Raw genomic sequence first — 23,863 nt, 5'->3', positions numbered from 1 at the left:
CCAGGGCACCACTCTCATACAATCTTGTGTTCAGCAGCAACAGATGTGCTTAGTGGTTGCGAGGATCTTCTGGCGTTCATGCTGCAGGTGCCCAGCTGTGCATCATCATTTCAAATGCTGCAAGCCAGGAAATGCTTTTCGTAGAATGTTCCTGCACAATACTAAAGGAGATGCCAACAAGGCAAATTGGTGTCTCACTTTGCCCACAAGGGTCTGGAGGTCCTGCTGGATTTTTGGTGATGGGCAGGGCCAACCCCATTCCCCTGGACTGTCAGAGGACATCACAGTACAAGATTTTCAAGTTGGGTATTTATGCCAGGTAGTTTCCCTTTGGTACCTGGGAGAATTGCAAACAACATATAAATGAGACAAGATTAAACAATAACAAGATGTTATTACATGTAAATAGGGCCCTCATCGCTCATTAGTGTGAGTCTCAACTAGCTGTTGAACCTTAGGGGGAAAATAGGACTTCTTTTTCATAACATTGGGAATCTAACTTTTTCCATTCATGCTGTATTCTCTGCACTTTCTCGCCATTTCCCACATAGTTCAGAGGATGGGAAAATTCCACCTCACTTACCACTTACTTCTGACTCCGATGAGCTAATAATTATCTGACTAGTCTGTGTATGTCACCTGTCAAAAACCTTGCTAATACCCCTGCAGATGAAATCAAATGCACAATCTTCATCCATCCTTTTTGATACCACTTTTTAAAAAATAGTTACGTTAGTGATACATCATCTTCTCTTGACAAATCCACACTGCCTGTCCCTAATCAATCCATGCATTTCTAAATGATGATTAATACACTTAATTTTTTTTCCCCGATAATTTGTCTGAGGTTAGCCTGACTGGTTTGCTCCAGATTCTATGTGTGAAATCTTAAAGAAACATACAAAATAGGAGTGGGATTAGGCCATTTGGGTCTTTGAGCCTGCTCCACCACTTAACACGATTGTTGCTGATCATCCAACTCCGTACCTCATATTCACTGTCTCTCTGCTACTACACCTACCTCCCATCAAGGATCATGGTCTATCACTCTCACTATTGAATGTAACAACATCCCTCACTCACTCACTCTAACCCATGCCAACACCTGACACCACAAACCCTCCATGCCCCCTGTATTGCCTATTCACTCATTCAGTACAACTCACTATTTATCCCTCTTCTGCAGCAGGGCTAATAGCTATGCCACCCACTTTCATCTCACTTCATTTCTCTCATTACAGGAGAAAACAGCTCACAATAGGGCAGGAACAGCCAAGACAGGTGGTGTGCTCCCAGCATTTGGGTCCTCACCTGAGAGGATCCTGACCCTGACTGCCACAAGTGGCTGACTGTCCATGTACAATCTGGTATCAGAGGTTGTTGTTAACTTACTATGTCAGGGCTCTCTTACTGAAGGTTGTTTCCCTTAAGTGGACTGAAGACTGTTGATATCCATAAGAAGTTCCTGGCTTCACGTCTGGACTAAATGGCAAGGCAAAACAGAAGTAATGTCAGCCTAAATAAAAACCTAAAGAACAGTGGATGCTGTAAATTAGGAACAAAAACAAAAGTTGCCGGAAAAGCTCAGCAGGCCCAGCAGCTTCTGTGAAGAAAAAAATCAGAGTTAATGTTTTGGATCACCAGACCCGAAATGTTAACTCTGATTTTTTTCTTCACAGATGCTGCCAGGCCTAGTAATGTGAGCTTGGTAGTCCTGGTTGGAGTTACAAAAAGATAAGACTGATATGTTGTGAGCATCCAGCTATGCTGAAAGTGAAAGATTATTAAGAGCACAAGCAAACAGCCCTGAGATGCAGCCTGATCCAATCAGTGAGTTGGATGCCTGTTCCTGTGATCAGGGTGGCCTTTGGAGCTGAATTTCAATGCTAGTCACCAGTGCATCCCAAAGCGCAGCACAAAAGTACAGGCATATCCTGTATGTCAATCGGAAAGGTGCCACAAGGGTCCTGAGGGACTGGTGGATGTTGCATGCCACAGTTCATAGACAGAAAATGAGTGTGGCAGGTATTTTGTAGCGTGCCCTAAGATAGTGTTGCCTGATGTCCAAAATGGTGGTACAGAGGAGCTGGCAGTCAATTGAAGTTGCCAGGTGGACACTTCGACTTTCACATTAGGAATCATTGACATCTAGTTCCTCACAGCAAGTCTTAGGATAGGGAGCTGCATATTAATGAGGCAAAATTTGCAGCTCATGGGGCTGTCAACCAGTGGTTGGCTAACGGTAGTGGTATGGGTGCTATCACTAGTGGCCAAGTGATTTTATCACTGGACTGTTAACCCAGAGAACTAGGGGCACCCAGGATCAAATTCTACCATGGCAAATGGTGGAATTCGAATTCAATGAATATCTGTAATTAAGAGTCTAATGATGACCATGAACCTGTTGTTGACTGTTGGAAAACCCTTTGGTTCACTAACCTCCTTTAGTGAAGGAAACTGCCATCCTTATCTGGTCTTGCCTACATGTGACTCCATACCCACAACAACATGGTTGACTCTGTGCAATAAGGGATGGCAATGCCTAGCCAGCGACACCCTCATCCTGTGAATGAATAAAAAAAAGCTTGCAGTAATGCCCATTAATTGACATCTTGCCATTCCCTAGCAAGAATCTTGAGTTAGTGCCCAGAACTCTGTTTAAAAATGCAATGTATTGCTCCTGATGTTGAGAAAGACCTCACACTATTTCCTACACAATTCTCCCAGATTTGCCACCATTGACCACATCATTTCTTCACAAACTGTGAGCATCTCTGAGGTGGTCAGGTTCACTAAGCCAGCTGATTGAAACCCACTCTAAAGGCAAATTCAAACCTGAATGGCTGTTTGGAGTCATCCTGCTCTGAATCTACTGGCATTGTTTGAGGATGTAACTAATAAAGTTGATAAAGGGGAGCCAGAAGATACGGTTTACATGGATTCTCAGAAGGCTTTCGATAAGGTCCCACCTAAGAGATTTGCATGTAAATTCAAAGCGCATGGAATTAGGTGCAATATACTGACATGGATAGACAGCAGGTTGGCAGACAAGAAAAAAGGGAATAAACTTTTTTTTCTGAGTGACAGGCAGTGATTACAGGGGTACTGCAGGGATCAGTGGTTGGATTCCAGCTATTCAAAACAGATATTAATAATTTAGAGGAGGGAAATAAATGTAACATGTCCAAGTTTGCAGGCAACACAAACCTAGGTGGGAGTGGTGGAGTCCTTGGTGGAGTAGCAGATAGTGAAGGGGACTATCGGAGAATGCAGCAGAATATAGATAGATTGGAGAGTTGGGTGGAGAAATGGCAGATGGAGTTCAATCCAGGCAAATGCGAGGTGATGCATTTTGGAAGATCCAATTCAAGAGTTAACTATACGGTAAATGGAAAAGCCCTGGGGAAAATTGATGCACAGAGAGATCTGGGTGTTCAGGTCCATTGTACCCTGAAGGTGGCAACGCAGGTGGATAGAGTGGTCAAGAAGGCATACGGCATGCTTTCATTCATCAGACGGGGTATTGAGTACAAGAGTTGGCAGGTCATGTTACAGTTGTATAGGACTTTGATTCGACCACATTTGGAATACTGCGTACAGTTCTGGTCGCCACATTACCAAAAGGATGTGGATGCTTTGGAGAGGGTGCAGAGGAGGTTCACCAGGATGTTGCCTGGTATGGAGGGCGCTAGCTATGAAGAGAGGTTGAGTAGATTAGGATTATTTACATTAGAAAGACGGAGGTTGAGGGGGGACCTGATTGAGGTCTACAAAATTATGAGAGGTATAGACAGGGTGGATAGCAAGAAGCTTTTTCCCAAAGTGGGGAACTCAATTATTAGGGGTCACAATTTCAAGGCGAGAGGGGAAAAGTTTAAGGGAGATATGCGTGGAAAGTTCTTTACGCAGAGGATGGTGGGTGGGTGCCTGGAACGCATTGCCAGCGGAGGTGGGAGAGGTGGGCACGATAGCATCATTTAAGATGTATCTAGACAGATACATGAATGGGCAGGGAGCAGAGGGATACAGATCCTTGAAAAATAGGCGACAGGTTTAGATAGAGGATCTGGATCGACGCAGGCTTGGAGGGCCGAAGGGCCTGTTCCTGTGCTGTAATTTTCTTTGTTCTTTGAGTGTGAGCTGTGAGGAGGATGCAGAGATGCTTCAGTGCGATTTGGAAAAGTTGAGTAAATGGAGAAAGGCATGGTGGATGAAGTATAATATGGATCAATGTGAGGTTATCCATTTTGTAGCAAAACAGGAAGGCTTATTATTATCTGTGTGGTGATTAGATTGGGAAAGGGGAAGAGTAATGAGATGTGGGAGTCCTTGTACCCCAGTTGTGCTGGTGTACAAATTGTGAAGAAGACAAATGGTATGTTGGCCTTCATTGGACTTCCAGGTCCCTGTCCACAAAGCAAGGAGTCAATTTCCCATTCTCTGGCATGTCCAGAGCAAATGTCATTCATCGTGCAGGACAGCTCTAGACTGACAGTGCTTATTTGGATGCACAATTGCCATTTAAAAATGGTGCAGGTGCTCGGGATGTCAGTCTACTCTGGGATATCTCTGCTGTGGCGAGTTCTCCTAGGTACAGTATTAGACTCAAATCAGGCAAAAGCATTGCCATATGTGTGGGATAGGTAGTTAATGAGGTGCGTTTGGAACAATACTGCAAGAAAACTCGCTGACCTTCATGGAGAAAAACCCTGTGAGACTCGATGAACTTGACATAGCTAAAATGTGACTGGATTCAACACTATCTCTTGATTAAAGCATTTTATCAGGGCCTGGAAATTTAGCAACTTTCAAATGGTATACATTCCGATCATCTCAGCCTCTTCTTGAAATGCCAGACTTCAATCAATTCAATTAAGTCCAAATGATATCAAAAAACACCTGGAGTCACTGGATACTGCAAAATCTATAGGTCCTGAAGATATTCTGGCAATAGTACCAAACAGTTGTCCTCCAGAACCAGCTGTGGCCCTAGACTAGCTGTTGGCACGGAACTGACAAAGTGGAAACTTGTCCAAGTATATCCTGTATACAAAAAAGATGGACAAATCCAATACTAATTACTGCCCCATCAGTCTGCTCTCAATCATCAACAAAGTTGTGGATGGAATGTTGACAGCATTATGAAGCAGCATTTTCCAAAAGTGTAACCTGCTCACTGACGTTCAGTTTGAATTCCACCAGGGCTATGCAACTCCTGAACTCCTCATAGCCTTGGTCCAAACATGGAGATAGAGGTGAACTACAGTAATTAGGAGAGTGTGTCTCGCTCGAAGAGAAGATCAGAGGCTAGGAATTCTGTGCAAGATAACTCACTTCCTGTCACTCCAACAATGGTTCGCCATCTACAAGGCACAAGTCAAGAATTTGATGAAATTCTCTCCACTTACCCTAATGGGTGCAGATCCAACAACACTCAAGAAGCTTGACACCATCCTGGAAAAAACAGCCTGCTTGACTGGTAGTCCATTCACAACCTTCAATATTCACTTCTTTCACCATAAAAGTACAGTGGCATCATGTGTACCATCTGCAAGATGCCTCACAGGAACTCACCAAGGTTTCTTTCAAACCCATGACCTTTCCCACCTGGAAGTACAGGGATAGCAGATGCATGGGAATGCCACAACCCACATGTTCCCTGCCAAGTCACACAATGACGTGATTAGGAACTATATCACCTTTCCTTCATTGCTGCTGGGTCAAAATCCTGGAAACCTCCAACACCTCCAATTGTACTGTGAATGTCCCTAACAACTCAAAGACTGCAGCAGTTCATGAAGGCCACTCACTACCACCTTTTCCAAGGGAATTAAGAGTGGCCACTAAAAGCTGGCTGAGCCAACAATGCCCACATCTCATGAACAAATAAAGCCACCTGAATATTTTTAATATTTTACTGTAATTAATTGATGTGATATTTCAAATTTCTATTCATTAACTAAAAATTCTTCATTGCCCCCAACACTCTCCATTTTTTGGAAACACAGATGCAAAGTATTCTTTAAGTACAATACATGGCCTTTCTTTGCTTTCTGATTTCCTTTCCAGTTTTAATTGATCCCTGCACTTTTGAAGATGCCTCTTGGCTTTCTGCACTAATGAGAAAGCGAAATCCCAGGGAGACGGGCATTTTTTGAAGAATTTTGAATATATTAACCACACAAAACTCATGAAATCCCTCTCTTTCTAACACTGCGTAAGTAGTTCCCTACCCAAGCCATTTCCAGTTTATTTTGACCAGGTTAATAATTAAGAAGGTTGAGTACAACTGCAATGAAGATATAAATATCTATTTAGACCATGTTGTACAGACTGGAAGAAAAAAAGATCAGAGAATTCTGAAAACTATTTATTCCATTAGCCATAACCAGCTGAATACAAATGCCTCGAGATATGCCATTGCACTCTTTTGTCTGCCAGCTCATGCAGCTGCTTGCTTGACACTCATTCAGGTTTTCTGAACACAGAACTGCCATCTCATCTTCCACATGGTGTGTCTGCAGCTGGTGCTCATTGCATCAACTTCATGGGGTACCAACTCTCACTGTGTGGCAAAATGTCGTGCGTGTTAGAATCTCCTTGCCATAACAACATACTAAAAACATCTAATCATGTAGAAGACTCCAATCATGTTATTTTTCTTTATTTCACTACTAAATCATCAGGTGAACTACCTTATTATCATCAGTAAGTTGAGATGTAGTGGATTTGATAATAGCCACTTTTCCATTCAGGAGTACTCTGAACAGCAGTCTTAACAGTCTCTAAAGTCTGTAACATAAGTTATATTATAAATACACAGGATTTTGTGACCTTCAAATGTTTAGATGCTATTTCTACAATAATAGCAGTGATGTTTGGTATAAAAGTATGGTGTAACTTGTGCGCTCCGCTTTTCAGTCCCTTTACATTAAAATCAAGCATCAAAAATTAGAAAATTGTTAGAAAAACCTCAAAAGGACACAAATATAATGGTAAATGCAAAACTCTTCAATCATCTGAAGTGAAAAGTCAAAATGCAATTGTAACGTCGTTAGAGATGGAAATCCAATAAAAGGCCGAGGAAAACATCTGGCAGGGTGGGAGTGGAAACAAAGGATATACTGGGAATTACATAAAATGTATAGAATAAAAACATTCTACATGGTATCTCTTCAAGTTTACTCTATCAACATCCCCTCCCAAATTCTCCCTCCAAATTTTATCTAGTTTCACTTAAATGTTTCCTTTTACTAACTATACAGAAATAAATGCTGTTTTTAATTTTTTATCAGACTAATTTAAAGTTACTTTGAATCACACTAACCTGTTTACTCAGAAAGAAAATGCACAAGATGGTATCAAATGATGTATTGACTTGCATGCTTCTTTGTAAACATCCAGCAAATGAAAAATAGTAAGGATATTAGGAATAACAAATTGATAACAAAGGGCTCAATATGAACTCCAACAAAACTAGGTTTGCTAGGCAAGATTTAAAGATATTGCACAAGAGTTTATACATTACAATTTACTGGGTAAAACTTAGTTTTTGATGTCACTACAAACTTTTTCTGTCTGGCAATGTAAGCTTTGAACACAAATTGTTTTATATAGATAAGTGAAATATTTATCATGCAAGGAACAGTCTGGTTTCCAAAAATTCTACAGGATCTCCAATGCATTAGGGTAATAAATCTGACCAGCAAATTATGAAATGAGTTTTGCATTGTTAACCCCAACTAATTATTAATGTATGCTAAATTCTAGAATATCTAAATTTTTGTCACTAGCAAGGATATTAGAATTGCTACTGCTTATTTTTCCTGTTTTTCTGTGAAATACTCCAGATGGGATTGAATGGTATAAAATGCAGAGTTGGAGTATTTCCTGTAAAACATTTTAAAGAAATAGTGACTGCTCTGCACCAGACTCCATTGTCTATTTAAGCATTTAGGAAGCCACATGAAGGTTATGGTATTGGAACCTAGTCATGCAAATATATTGTATCTGTTATTACACCCTATACGACTGCAAGATGATGTACAGATCAACTGATCTAGTATCTGTGATTTCGTTACTTAAACTGAAATGAACTGAGGTGGGAAACATTAGATCCACTCTCTTGGAATGTTCAGAGTGTGATTAAAACTTTCAATGTTTCCCCTAGGACTGTACCCATTGGTGATACATCACACAGACCCACAGACCCACACCTGGGACTCTCTAAGATGATAGGAAAGTCCAGCATTTTGCAAAACTTCAGTTCTATTAAAAAATGCACATAAATGCTTAAATTAGAAAATTGGTACAACAGGTACACAGGTTGAAAGTACAACAAACTGACCTGACAGTCTGTAGTAGATCTAAGCTCCATATCCATTCTAAACAGTGAAAAATATACTGGTATCACAAAAATTGGCTATCTTATTGTACAATATTTGACTGTTGTTTCATTTTCCAAGTAGCAGAGAGGAGCAGAGTGAGTGTGAATGAGTACAGATATTGCTGTATAGCGGAGGCAATTATTAATGTGATGTATCTGTGAACTTACATTCATTATTCGCAAATCAGACACAAGAGAACACAGAAGCTATTTATCTCTGGTGTTGGAGGACAGGGCTAAGAAAAAGAGAAAAACCTGGATTATCCAATTTCAAACCAAATGAATGAGACCGAACTATATATAAATAACAAAGTAGAATGGAGAACTTTGAAGCCAAGTGTTAAGTCAAGTGAAACTACAATGGCAGGATGAGAGGATAGTTACAAAAAATGAAGTTCAAGACAAATGCCAGAAAGGTTTTTTCCTACTACTGTAGTGACTAATTAGCTCCTGGAAATGTCATTCACAGCAATTACTGTAGTGGATAAAGAAAATGTGGAATTTTTTAAGAGATGGTATGGTGTCAGTGCCATGGATTTCTGTGAAGCATAAACTCGATGGATAAAATTGCTTAATAACTGTATTAATCTTTATGAAGAGAGATAGTAGGAACTGCCGATGCTGGATTCTGAGATAACAAGGTGTACAGCTGGATGAACACTGCAGGCCAGGCAGCATCAGAGGAGCAGGAAAGCTGACATTTTGGGTCTGAACGCTTCTTCAGAAATGGGGGAGGGGAAGGGGGCTCTGAAATAAATAAAGAGAGGGGGAGGCGATGACAGAAGATGGATAGAGGAGCAGATAGGTGGAGAGAAGACGGACAGGTCAAGGAGGCGGGGATGAAGCCAGTGAAGGTGAGTGTAGGTAGAGAGTTGGGATGGGGGTTGGTCAGTGAGGAGGGAGGGGCAGGTAGGTGGGAGGGAAGATGGACAGGTCAAGGAAGCAGGGACGAGATTGGCTGGTCTTGGGATGAGGTTGGGGGTGGGGAGATTTTGAAGCTTGTGAAGTTCACATTGATACCATTGGGCTGCAGCGTTCCCAAGTGGAATATGAGGTGCTGTTTCTCCAGCCTTCGGGTGGCATCGTTGTGGCACTGGAGGAGGCCCAGGATGGACGTATCGTCCAAGGAGTGGGAGGGGAAGTTGAAATGGTTCGTGACTGGGACGTGTTGTCGTTTGTCACGAACCGAGCGTAGGTGATCCACAAAACGGTCTCTAAGCCTACGCTTGGTTTCCCCGATGTAGAGAAGGCCACATTGGAAACAGCGGATACAATATACCACATTAGCAGATGTGCAGGTGAACATCTGTTTAATGTGGAAGGTTTTCTTGGGGCCTGGGATGGAGGTGAGGGGAGAGGTGTAGGGGCAGGTGTAGCACTTCCTGCGGTTGCAGGGAAAAGTGCCAGGGGTGGTGGGGCTAGTGTGGAGTGGTCCCTCCGGAAGGCAGATAACGGTGGGGAGGGAAATATATCCTCAATAGTGGGGTCAGATTGCAGGTGGCGGAAGTGACGGAGAATGATGCTTTGAATCCGGAGGTTGATGGGGTGATACGTGAGGACAAGGGGAATTCTGTCTTTGTTGTTAGTGCAGGGAGGGGGTGTGAGGGATGAGGTGTGGGAAATGTGAGAGATGCAGTCGAGGGCATTTTCGACCACTGTGGAGGAGAAATTGCGGTCCTTGAAAAACGAGGACATCTGGGATGTCCAGGAGTGGAACACCTCATCTTGGGAGCAGATGCGGCGAAGGCGAAGGAATTGGGAATAGGGGATAGCATTCTTGCAGGAAGGTGGGTGAGAGGAGGTGTATTCCAGGTAGCTGTGGGAGTTGGTGGGCTTGAAATAGATATCAGTTTCCAGGTGGTTACCAGAGATGGAGACAGAGAGGTCCAGGAAGGAGAGAGAGGTATCAGAGATGGTCCAGATGAACTTAAGGTTGGGGTGGAAGGTGATAGTAAAGTGGATGAACTGTTTGAGCTCCTCGTGGGAGCATGAGGCGGCGCCGACACAGTCATCAATATAACGGAGGAAGAGGTGGGGCATGGGGCCAGTGTAGCTGCGGAAAAGGGACTGTTCCACATATCCTACAAAGAGGCAGGCATAGCTTAGGCCCATGCGGGTACCCATGGCCACCCCCTTAGTAGGTAGGAAGTGGGAGGTGTTGAAGGAGAAGTTGTTAAGGGTAAGGAGGAGTTTGGTTAAGCGGATAAGGGTGTCGGTGGAGGGGGACTGGTCAGGCCTGCGGGACAGGAAGAAGTGGAAGGCTTTTAGGCCATCTGCATGGGGAATGCATGTATATAGGGACTGGACGTCCATGGTGAAGATGAGGTGTTGAGGACCAGGGAATTGGAAGTTTTGGAGGAGGTGGAGGGCGTGGGTGATGTCACACACATAGGTGGGGAGTTCCTGGAACAGGGGGGAGAAAATGGAGTCGAGATAAGTGGAGATAAGTTCGGTGGGGCAGGAGCATACAAAGACAATGGGTTGACCAGGGCAGTCGGGTTTATGGATTTTGGGAAGGAGAGAGAAACAGACGGTGTGGGGTTGGGGAACAATGAGGTTGGAGGCTGTGGGTGGGAGGTCACCTGACGTGATGAGGTTATGGATGGTCTGGGAGATGATGTTTTGGTGGTCAGGGGTGGGGTCATGATCAAGGGGGCGGTAGGAGGAGGTGTCAGAGAGTTGGCGCCTGGCCTCGGCGATGTAGAAGTCAGTGCGCCATACCACAACTGCGCCTCCCTTGTCTGCGGGTTTTATAGTGAGGTTAGGGTTGGAGCGAAGGGAGCGGAGGGCTGCACGTCTGTGGGGGAGAGGTTGGAGTGGGTGAGAAGGGTGGAGAGGTTGAGGCGATTGATGTCTCGACGGCAGTTAGAGATGAAGAGGTCGAGGGAGGGTAGGAGGCCTTGGGGTGGTGTCCAGGAGGAAGGGGTATGTTGGAGGCGGGAGAAGGGGTCAGTAGAGGGGGCGTTGGGCTCGCGATTAAAGAAGAAAGTGCGAAGGTGGAGGCGGCAGAAAAACTGTTTGATGTCCAGGCGTGAGCGGTATTCATTGAGGTTTGGGTGGATGGGGATAAAGGTGAGTCCTTTACTGAGGACTGACCGTTCATCCTCAGTGAGGGGGAGATCTGGGTGAATGGTGAAGACCCGGCAGGGCTGGGGGCTGGTGTTTACTGTGGAGCTGCTGACTGTGGGGGAGGTGGGCGGAGTGGTGTCGGTGGTGGGCGGAGCGGTGTCGGCTTCTTTATGAAGTTGCTGTTTCTGTGCAATTATCTTAATTTTGCTCAAAATAGTTAAGATAGCGATCAGAGTGGCATCAACTCTGGGTTAGGAAAGGTAAAATCATTCAGTATCTTTCACTTGATTGGTATATAGATAGTGCCTATGTGGCTACCAATCCAAGATTGAGCTTGTATTATTAACACTTGCCATAGATGATTTCCACATGAACACACTAACATAGGACAACGCTGACAAACACTCATTAATGCAATCATGCTCCACTAAGGGAATCAATGGCTGTGAAAATTACTGGGTAGTAAATGGCAGTGCTGAGAAATGCAGAAAAGTTGATATTACAGAATCCTGACAAATTTAATACAGTTCCTCATTGTGATTCTTTCCTTCCATTTGCTATTTAGCAACTCACCAAATTCACCTTTAGATTGCCTGGTAGATGTATAAACCAGCACCATGAGGCCGTGACCAGACACTTGCTAATCACAAGGGAGGGAGTTATAGAGTCACAGAATCACAAAGTCATAAAGTCATAGAGATCTATAAGACAGGAAAAGGCCCTCCAGTCCATCGAATCGGCACCTATCAAAAACGAACACCTCACTATTCTAATCCCATTTTTCAGCACTTGGTCAATAGCCTTTATACCTTGGCATTGCAAATGTACCTCTAAATACTTCTTAAATGTTATGGGGGTTTCTTCCTCTAACAACCTTGCAGGCACGGAGTTCCAGATTCCCATCAACCTCTGAGTGAAAACAGTTTTTCTCACATATCTCTAAACCTCCTGTTCCTTACCATAAATCTATGACCCTGGCCACTGATCCCGCAACCAAGGGGAAAAGTTCCTTCCTGTCCTCCCTATCTAGAGCCCTCAATTTTATAAATCTTAATCATGTCCCCCCTCAATCTGCTCTGTTCCAGGGAAAACAACCCCTGTCTGTCCAACTTCTCTTCATAACTAAAACTCTCTAGCCAGGCAACATCCTGGTAAATGCCCCACATCTGGCTACATTTCTGGAGCAGGTGGGACTTGAACCCAAACCTTCTGGCTTAGAACTAAGGAGACCACCACTGTGCCACAAGACTCTTATAGATTGGGATTTGTGGTGAGAATGTAGTTATTGTTATAAATGGAAAGGTAGGCCTTACTCAGCAGGAGAGGCTGAAGGAATGCATCCACAAAGAGCTGGTGAGTGCATTTATGTTCCTCTAACCCAAATGATTGCTATAAAAAAGCACATCTTCTGCATCCAGTGGCTCACATTTTCACAATGCTGCAATATTTCCTGAGCGCTGGAAAAGCCGTTTAGTAACTGGTAAGTTTAAATTTGGCTCCCAGATGCATTTGTCAATGGAATGTCTCAACCCTTTATGATGGATCCCAACATGGCTCAAATGATGCTAGATTTGAGATCCATTCCATGTTTAAATCTTAATAACCTCTTCGCCATCATTTAGATTTACTATTGGTGGTGAATATCTTCACAAGATGATTGAAGCAAGAAAATTGGAGAGAAAAAGGGGTCCTGCATTCCATTTAAATTTCTATCCATCGTTGATAGAGTCTGGAGAGTCACATAAACCAGCATTCAGTCGTCACCTGCTCACACTTGCACTATATGTTGCAATTCTTGGCAGAAAATGTTTTGCAAAAAATAATTTTATTATCATACACTGTAGGTTTATTTCTGAGAAAGGCATAATTATTACAAATGAATTCTGTTAAGTTTTGTTTAGCTTTTGGTATGAATAGTATTACTGACCTAAATACAAATACCAATACACCTCATGTAACCATTTTGGTACATTTCCAATCTTGATTTAAAAATGCTCTGGGATGAAAAGCAGACTGGGAGATTAAATAAAAACAAAAACCATTGGTGGCAGAACAGTCACTCATTTGCTCAAGTGTTACCTGGAATTTGGCCAAAACGATATAATTTAGTGGAACGTGAAACTGAAGATTAAAACTATTTTTATATTTCTTAATTACACTTCACCTACCATTTCCTCTGGCTCCATGGGAAACAAATATATTCAAATGGTAATGCAATACTGACATACACGACAAAAGAGGCAACTAAAAAGCAGACATAGAGGAACTATGGGGAAAAAAATTCTCTTTTATTCAAGCTAATAAGAGAGAATGGATAAGCTCAATGCTGTGTCATCTGCAAGCAGAAACCTACAAGGAAGATACCATTGATAAAAATGGAAAGCCTGCCCACTATAAAAATGTATGTGCATAAAATCTTGGTTAAACAAATAATCATTATCCTTTGGTGCCAATTATGAAAAGCTTTCAACAAACATTCCAATGTTTGGGGCAGCACGGTGGCTCAGTGGTTAGCACTGCTGCCTCACAGGATCAGGGAGCCGGGTTTGATTCCACCCTTGGGTGACTGTCTGTGTGGAGTTTGCACATTCTCCCAGTGTCTGGGTGGGTTTCATCTGGGTACTCCGGTTTCCTCCCATAATCCAAAGATGTGCAGGTTAGGTGGATTGGCCATGCTAAATTGCCCGTAGTGTTCAGGGATGTGTAGATTAGGTGGGTTATAGGGGGAATTGGTCTGGGTGGGATGCTCTGAGGGTCGGTGTGGACTTGTTGGGCTGAAGGGCCTGTTTCCACACTGTAGAGATTCTATGATGATGTACATCTCTGGAGCTATATTGGACAAAAACTGACACCAAGTCACAGAAGGAAATAGTAAGACAGGTGACCAAGAGCTTTGTCAAAGAAAGGAGAGAGGCATTTGGAGGCAATTAGAGCTAAGGGCATAGACAGTTACTTAAGAGTTTGATTAAAACTGATCCATCTATCATGATTGCTCGTGGCTATCATGGCGAAGTAGTAAATTATGTGATGGAAAGTTTTCATCATAACAGACAATTTGCCACCATTGGCACTCACCAACCATTACAAATGGAGTTGTTATCTTATGATTTGGAGTGGTCTTGAGTATTTTTGCACCATGCAACTTGAATTTTGTTTGCTTTTTTATATGGAAAAATGATATTGAATTCCATCCCATGCAAACCTTATATATCACAGCTGCATTTGATTGTTGATAATCGCAACTAATGGAATATAAATTCAGTAAGGAATTCTGAAATATAAAGTTGTGATGGTGGTAACAATGACAACTATGATCCATTCCTTAAGAAAAAAACATCTGGTTTACAAAAGCCCTTTCGGGATGGGAATCTCTTATTCTTAGATTACATGTGACTCTAGACACACAGCAATGTGGCAGATTCTTAATGGCCTAGCAAATTACTTGGTTTGAAGAACTTTCAGGGATGGACAACAAATCGGCAATTACTTCATCCCATGAAGAGAAAAAAATCTACTACTGAAGTAGATTTTCCTTTCTGATTTTTTTTCATCCTGTCACTTCTATATTGGATTATTTTTGCTTATTGCCTACTTCACTGATGAACCTTAAAGGAGATACGGATGGATATTCCATTATGAGTTCCAAATAAAGTATGCAATTGAGGAAGATAAGTTTTTAAGGGCCCAACAAATGCAAGTGAAGCTGTGGCCAAGCACCTTGGCAACTCCTTTTGCTAACCTGGAACCTGTTCATCACATGGACAAATCAACTTACAAATTAGGTGCAGGAGTAGGCCATTTGACTGTTCAAGCCATTATCATTGGAATCTGACATTAGAAAAAAATCATGGATATTTTAGAAGAGACTTGTACTCATGATCGTAGTTGCCAAAAGCTGTACCATCTGCTGCATAATTATTTGCATTCAACATTGGATCAGACACAATTCTTACATTAAATGTGACAATGGAAGGTCACAGTACCATCTTGCTCCTAGTTGCTCTGGGTTACAAATGTCATATCAGATAATTTGCATATATATATAGCAAGGAAGTGAGAACTGTTGCTTATATAAGAACAATTTTCTTTATCTTTGGAAAGATGAATCGTCTGTGCAACATATATCTGTCTAACAGGGTTGTCAAGGTTTTCTCAGTGAGTCAAAATTTCTGCAACCAGTTGTGAAGTTTTACCAATTTTGTTGCTAAGGAACCTTATCGACAGATGGCATTTGGCCCTTGGATTCTCAGTCATAAACATTTTAGAAGAAACACAAGCCATACTTTTGTGGCTTCGGTGCAGGTTTGTTTTGCACTAATGCTTTATCAAAGAATACAGTTCAAGTTTTGCACTGCAATCTCAGGAATGCTCCTTCATGCCTCACAATGGAGTAATAAACTGCAGACATGGATGCACAATTCATAACACAATTATCTTAAATATGTCCCCTGCATAATTAAAATATTCTTGGCATATCACCAAAGTAAACAAAGAGAAGCAGAAGCTATTATTCCACAAATTACAAGTTTGACTGTTTACGTAGGGCTTATTCTTTATTATTTAATGTCACATTCTTGTTCCCTTCCCTCCAGTGGAACATCACAATAGTTGATGTAATTTCTTCATAAATCCAAAGTTAAATGTTGGAGGCAGTTGCCATACTTTTTGAGTCACCCTTTGACTCATGGGTGGCACCAGAGGACTGGAGAATAGCAAATATTACACACTTGTTTTAAAAAAAATGTAAAGATAAGCCCAACAATTACAGATCTGTCGTTGGCAGAAGAACTTCCAAAAATAATAATTCAGAATAGAATTAATACTTGCATGGAAAAATGTGGGTCCATTAAGGAAATCCAGTATGGATGGTTTAGAAAATTTTATTTAACGAATGTGCAGCAGTTTTTTTCAAGGTAACTGATATCAATATGCTTTATATGTAAAAAACAAAAACAGAAAGTGCTGGAGGAACTCAGCATGTTTGGCAGCATCTGTGGAGAAAAAAAACACAATGTTTTAGGTCCACTGACCCTTCTTTAGAATTTCTGAAAAGAAAACCCTTCCTATCTGTTCAGGATGAAACCTATTTGTTCTTTTGAAAGGCTTTATACTAAACCATGAGTGATTTGTGATTTAATCATACATATCAGAATAGTGAAGCAACAGACTACAGAACATGCTATGTATTCTTTTTTTTTCAAGGAATAACCCATTGGCCAAAATGTTCATAATATCAAACTCTGCAGATAAGTCTATTTTTTTCTCTCTTTTCCTGAAGTTTTGGGGATATTTAGGAGGATTGGCATTTATATTTAGATACTACGATTGTCAGTGTATATTAACCAAATATTTCATTTTTATTGAACAAGGTTTGTTTTGATAACGAGCCCATAAATCTAGTTAATAGCGTCTTCTTTTAAAAAAAAACCTGATACAGGTAAGGTATTTAATTGGTCATCTTGGTAAGTGGAAGAAGTTTTATTTTATGTTAAGACCTGTGAAGTAGTGGGACTAGAGCAAAGGTATATTCCTCTTGCCTCGGTCAGTTGTAACAGAGAAGGTTGATGAAGGTCATGTTGTTCGTGTGGTGTGCACGGATTTCGAAAAGGCATTTTATTCAGTTCTCCACAATGGACTTGTGAGCAAATTTAAAGCTCATGCAATAAAAGGGATGGTAGTGAAGGTTATTGGATATTTTGTGGGCTGAAGGAAGGTTTTGTATTGGAGTTTTCTGGGGTTGATATTAAACCCTTCTTCTACCTGAAACATATTAATGATTGAGACCTTGGTGTACGAGGAACAATTTCAACATTTGTGGACGACACAAAAACTGAGAGGAGAACAGCATTGAACTTCAAAAGGACTCTGACAAGTTGGTGGACTGGGCAGATAATTGTTAGATGAAGTTCAATTCAATTGAGTCAGAGGTTACATTTTGGTTGAGAATATAAAGGAAGCAGGCACTATTTGAAAGGATGCGCAAGACCAGAGAGACCTTGATGTATATGTGCATAACTCATTAAAGTTAATAAAGCATACAGTATCCGGAACATAATTAATAGGTGCATAGATTACTCGAGCAAGAATGTTATGCTGAACTTGCATAAGCCATTAGTTAGACCTCAGCTAGAGTACTGTGTACAATTCTGGGTATCAAAGCACAGGAAGGATGTAAATGCACTGGAGAGAATGAAGAAGGGGTTTTCAGAATAGTTCCAGGGATGAGAAATTTCAGTTATGAAGATAGTTTGGAGAAATTAGGACTATTTTCCTTAGAGAGGAAAAGATTTAGAAGAGATCTGGTAAAATTTTTCAAAATCAAGATGAGTCTGGACAGAATAGATAGGGAGAAACTCTTCCTGCTTTTAAAAGGAACTTGAATGAGAAGGCACATGCTTAAAGTAACGTGCAAAAGAAGTAGTGTGATGTGAGAAAAAACTTTTTCACACAGTGAGTGGTTAGGATTTAGAATGCTCTTTCACACTCTAATGACACTTTGAGAGAAAAAATTCTCCTTTTCACTGTCTTGAAAGGGAGAACTTTTATTTTTAAACTATGTCCTCAAGTTTTAATCTTCCCAGAAAAGGAAAAATCCTTCTAGTATCCATTCTATCTAGTCCCTATATGTTTAATAATATCACTTGTCATTCTTCTAAACTCCAACAGGTATATGCCTAATCTGATGAACCTTTTTTCATAAGACAAGTCCTTCTTTCATTCTAGGAATGAGTTGATTGAATCTGCTCAAAACAGCATCTACAGCAATTGTATTTTTCTCAAAAAACAGAAGGCCAAAAGTAGACTCAGTATTCCAAATACAATTTCACTAATGCCCCTTACAGCTTCAGTAAAACTTCCCTTCTTTTATATTCCGTTTCCCTAACAATAAATATCAACATTCCTGAAGGAATTTGTTGATTTTCTGAAGAAGGGTCCCAACCCAAAACTGTCCTGCTCCTCTGATGCTGCCTGGGCCGCTGTGCTCCTCCAGCTCCACACTGTGTTATCTCTGACTCCAGCATCGGCGGTTCTTACTATCTCAACATTCCACTTGCCTTCTTCATCATTTGTTGTACCTGCATACCAACTTTCTATGATTCATGTATGAGGACCCCCATGTCTTGCAATTTCTCTTTATTTAAATAATATATTGGTTTTAATTCATCCTGTAAAAATGGACAAGTTCACATTTACCCAAGTTGTTCTCCATGTGCCATGTTGCAGAATTCCTCCAGGACATTAACAGATCCTTCTTCTCTCCCAAACACATTAGCTTCCAATTGCAAAGTCCACAAATGATAGTAAAGTGAACTGGGGTGGGAAAAAAAACTGTCAGTTGATGAAGAGACTCATGAAAGCCAGATGTTAGTAGGCAATAAAAACAGGCCAAAATGGCTAAAGGTTCTTGCTTCCACTGGAACTTGAATGTTGTATTTATTGGACATGCTTTGGATTTGGTGTCCAATGTGCTCTCCAGAAAATGCAGTGGACAATTGGTGATAGAAACAAGTGAGGAGATGGACAGCTAGATTTGTGCATTTGGGAATTTATTTTTCCATTTTCTGTCCCTTAGTCTGTGCCATTAAAATGTGGTGATGCTGGGGGAAATATTTGGGAAACACTGCCCTACTCTAGTAAAAACCAAAAAAACTGCACATGCTATAAATCAGACACAATAACAGAAATTGCTGGAAAAGCTCAGCAGATCTGGCAACATGTGTGGATAAAAATCAGAGTTAACACTCCCCTCTCTGATGGGATTTCCGTTTCAATCATTTTCTTGTCCATCAAGATTAATTTCACTGTCACTTCTGGTATTTGAGCAGGTATTTGCTAAAACTCGTTTCCACAGTCACATCACATTCCTCAGAGACTGCCTCTGGCTCAGACTCACCTCTGGATTCCAACTCAAAGTATGAAGATTGAAACTTGAATCCACCCAGGATATAGGTATCTTTGTGATGTTGAATGTTCCACAGACAGTTGCTCTTGCCTTGTCCTGAGATCCACCTTCAGTGTCATGCGTCATCACACGCACACACTCAACCTCTCTCTCCAACTGCATCAAATCACACTGGCTCGGGGCTGCACCATTCTCCAGCTCCACTTCGTCCTCCAGCTCATTTGATGTGCTAACAAGAAACCTTTTCTTTTCCTTTCAAGCATCCAGGCACACAAGATGCAACAACTTAGAGATACCCAAGGTCTTTGGAACCTTTCTCCCCTCCCCTTCCCTCTGATTCCATCATCCCCCCCAACCAACCCCACCTCCTGTTGTGTATTCACCAACCCTCCTGACCTTCCGCTTTCCGATGATCAATGTTGTGTACTCAGCAAAGGTCTCAGTTTAAAGAATTTCGGGCACCGAGTTCTGAGGAATGGTCACTTGACCCGAAACATTAACTGTGATTGCTCTCCACAGATGCTGCCAGATCTGCTGAGCTTTTCTAGCAATTTCTGTTTTTGTAACTGCCCTGCTCTAATTGAATGAACCCAAAATCAGCCCTAATCTGGAAAGAAACCTAAATGTTAAGTCAACCTGGCTGCAGTCCAATTAATTTCTAAACCTAACCTTTTACTCTAACTCTAAACATTCAGTCCAAAGTCCAGCACGGCCATTGCTACGTTAGTGTTCACGACCCCAAAATCATAACCTACAGCTTGGGAAGCCCTGGTGTTGAGGTTAGCATTAAGAATTGTGTGGGATAGAAGGGTCTAGGCCTGAAACGTCAGCCTTTCCGCTCCTATGATGCTGCTTGGCCTGCTGTGTTCATCCAGCTCTGCACCTTGTTGTCTAGAATTGTGTGGGATGTGTGTTTGAACGGAGGGACCTGAGGGTGGAGGTTCAGAGTTCCTTGAAAGTGACTTCATAGGGTGGTGAAGAAGGCTTATGGCATACTTGCCTTCGTTGGTCGGAGCATTGCATACAGGAGTTGGGATGTCATGTTGCATCTATGCAATACATTGGTGAGGCCACTTTTAGAATGCTGCATACAATTCTGGTTGCCCTGTTATAGGGATGATGTTGTTAAACTAAAAAGGGTACAGAAAAAATTTACAAGGATGTTGCTGGAACTGAAGGATTTGACTTATAAGGACAGGCTGGATAGGCTGGGACTTCTTTCCCTGGAACGTTTGAAGCTGAGGGGTGACGCTTGTAGAGGTTTATAAAATCATGAGGGGTATAGATAAGGTGAATAGTCAAGGTCTTTTTCCAAGGGTAAGGGAGTCCAAAGCTAGAGGGCATAGGTTTAAGATGAGAGGGGAAAGGTTTAAAAGGGGCCTGAGGGGCAACTTTTTCACATAGAGGGTGGTGCATGCATGGAATGAGCTGCCACAGGAAGTGGTGGAGGTTAGTACAATTACAACGTTTAAAAGGTATTTGAATAGCAAATTGAAAAGGTATATGAATAGGAAAGGTTTACAGGGATATGGGCCAAACACAGGCAAATGGCACTAGTTCAGTTTAGCATACCTGGTCAGCATGAACGATTTGGACTGAAGAGTCTATTTTCATGCTGTATGACTCTTGTAACTGCAACCCTAAGCTTGCTGCTCATGCATCCCAAACTCACTGCTGAACCTAACGCTCAATCAGAAACTTATATTCACCAAGGGTCCTGAGACAGTATCTTCCAAACACATGATCATAACCACCTAGAAGGACAATGGTAGCAGCTACATGGGAACATCACCATGCACCTTCAGTTAACTTAAGAACAGTCTGAAAAAGGGTCACTGGACCCAAAATATTAACTCTGCTTTCTCTCCGCAAATACTTGTAGACCTGCTGAGTTCCTTCAGCAATTTCTGTCTTTGTTTGAGATTTTCAGTATCTGCGGTTCTTTGTTTTTTTTTTACATTATGCTAAGCCTAACCCAAACACCATCCTCAATCTTACACCCAACTTGAACACACCTAATCTTATGAAAATTGGTGGTTGATATGTAGTGAGAAGGATAGTCTTAAGATTACAGGACCATATAAATGGGCTCGTCAGATTAGCGTATCAGTGGCAAATGGAATTCAGTCAGAATAAGTGTGAGATGATGCACTTGGCCAGGACAAACAAGGCAAGGGATTATGTGATGAACGGTCGCACCGAGTAGCACCGAGGATCAGAGGGACCTTGGTGTGCATGTCCACCAGTCCCTGACAATAGCAGGACAGAGATAATGTGGTTAAGAAGGCATCAGGATACCTGCGTTTATTAGGCAAGGCATAGACTTTTAGAGCAGGGAAGCGACACTGGAACTGTATAAAATGTTGGTGAGGCCACAGCTAGAGTATTGTCTGCTATCCTGGAATCCACATTATAAGAGGGACGTGATTGCACTGGAGAAGGTGCAAGTGGGATTTATCAGCATGTTGCCTGGGCTGGAGAGTTTTACTTAATAAGAGAGATTGGATGGGCTGGGGTTATTTTCCTTGGAGCAAAACAGATTAAGGAGGGACACGATTGAGATGTATAAAATTATGAGGGACAAGATAAGGTAGACAGGAAGGAATTTTTCCCCATTGTGGAGGGATAAATGACCACAGAGGCGTAGATTTAAGAATTTAACATTTAAGAAGTATATGTGCATATATACATGTAGGTTCCTCTGCTCCTGCAAGCCAATATGGGCACATATCTAAACTGAGATGCTTAGAAAGAATTCAACACCCTCTTTTTCAAAACAAATTTCTGTTATGTTAAAATGTATTTGTTTGGTGAACATCACTGCTCACATTCAAATTTACCCAATTCCATTTGAACACAAATATTTCATAGTTTCTTATCATCTAAAACATGATGGGCTGAATCTTACATTTTTGGCTAAGTGCAAAAAGCATGTCAGGTTTTATGGAGAGATTTTCGCCTTGACGCCTTCCATGTTTTCTTGCCATATCTGACCAAATTCCCCTCCTTTAAGACTTACCTGACTGCTTTGGCATCTGTTATGTCTGATTCCAGCTCATCTTATCATGCACTGCTCCCAGGACAACTTGCCACTCACGGATATCTGCTGAAAGATAGGAAAACCTTATGCCCATGCCATCTTTGAAAGGCTACTGTGCACCTGGACAAGTGTTGGCAATCCTACATTGCCCCTCACTGGCAATACCACGTCACAGCAGCTACAAAGCCCACGGCACATAGCCAGCCCGCATGGTTGACATTCTCTTACACATACAACCTCATTCACTCACCCTGGTCATTGCTTAACCACTACAATACACATTTCACTTAACTGGGGTAACAACCTATCTGAACACCCTCTCCAAATCACCGCTCCTCAGGCCCATTGTTGAACCTCATTTTGCCATTGTCAATATCATAGAATCCCTGCAGTGTGGAAGTAGGCCATTTGGTCCATCAAGTAAACACTGCTCCACTGAAGAGCATCCCATCCAGACCCACTCCCCTACCCTTTCCCCATCACCCTGCATTTCCTATAGCTAATCCAACCAGCCTGCACATCTCTGGACACTATGGGTAATTTAGCGTGGCCAGTCCACTTGACCTGCATATCTTTGGCTGAGGGATGCAACCAAAGCACCCAGAGGAAACCCACACAGGCATGAGGAGAATGTGCAAACTTCACACATACAGTCACCAGAGGCTGGAATTGAACTGAAGGCCCTGGCACAGTGATGCAGCAGTGCTAACACTGAGGTGCTGTGCTGCCAGTAGGGGAACATCACATACAGATAAGCAAAAGGAACACAAACCAAACTAATAGAGCCTGATGTTCACCCCACAGTGCAAACCAAATGCTGTCACAATGACCAACTACAATCTAATAGACAGTGATTGTTTGCTGCAGCCAGCTCTCATCTATTGGAAATGGATGTTAAGGAGGTCCCATTAAGCTTCTTTAAACCAATACAGCTCAGCTCTGCCATGGACAAGGGCAAGGACAGCTATTGGCTTCCCACCAATATTCTCATTCTAGTCCTCCTCCTTGAAAACTGCTCCTGTCCACCAAGAGTCCTTCAGCATCCAGCTTGTCACCTCATTGCCTGCTACAATTGTGCAGAGTACAGCATGGCAGGATAATGTAGCACACGCTGTTCAGACTATACTGGAGCCACCCTACCCACTCTCAGACTGGTCCAAGCAGCAGAACCATATCTTCAGCATCCTGATTGCCTGCTCCACCATGGTCCTGGTGAAGGGGTTTGTGCATTGTTGTCATGATCAATAGGCACAGTGGGTATCCTTTGTCCACCAGTCACAAATTTTGTAAGTCATCTGGACCTTCAAATGTACCGGGTACGCAGGAATTCTCCAGGATGTAGGAGTCATGGGAGCAGCCAAGGTAGGCAGCACATACCTCCAGAAAGACACAACAGAGAGTACAGATATCACCTGAGCAATAATCAAAGGAAACCCTCCCTGTTGATTAATTCTGCAGTTTTCTC

General features: G+C 42.1%; 1 protein-coding gene across 1 annotated transcript in view; it reads right to left on the bottom strand.

Annotated features, from left to right (window-relative positions):
* Positions 1-23,673: 23,673 nt before the first annotated feature.
* LOC109913411 (DENN/MADD domain containing 6B) overlaps positions 23,674-23,863 on the bottom strand; it is a 99,117-nt gene continuing 98,927 nt past the window's right edge. Inside the window, exon 19 of the mRNA XM_048609969.1 lies at positions 23,674-23,775. Coding sequence (XP_048465926.1) covers positions 23,674-23,775 — 102 coding nt within the window. The remainder of the gene's footprint in view (positions 23,776-23,863) is intronic.

This window comes from Rhincodon typus, chromosome 22 (assembly GCF_021869965.1).
Source record: "Rhincodon typus isolate 14 chromosome 22, sRhiTyp1.1, whole genome shotgun sequence".
Taxonomy (NCBI): domain Eukaryota; kingdom Metazoa; phylum Chordata; class Chondrichthyes; order Orectolobiformes; family Rhincodontidae; genus Rhincodon; species Rhincodon typus.
Note: the sequence above shows the minus strand (reverse complement) of the source record. Positions and strands in the feature narration are given on the sequence as shown.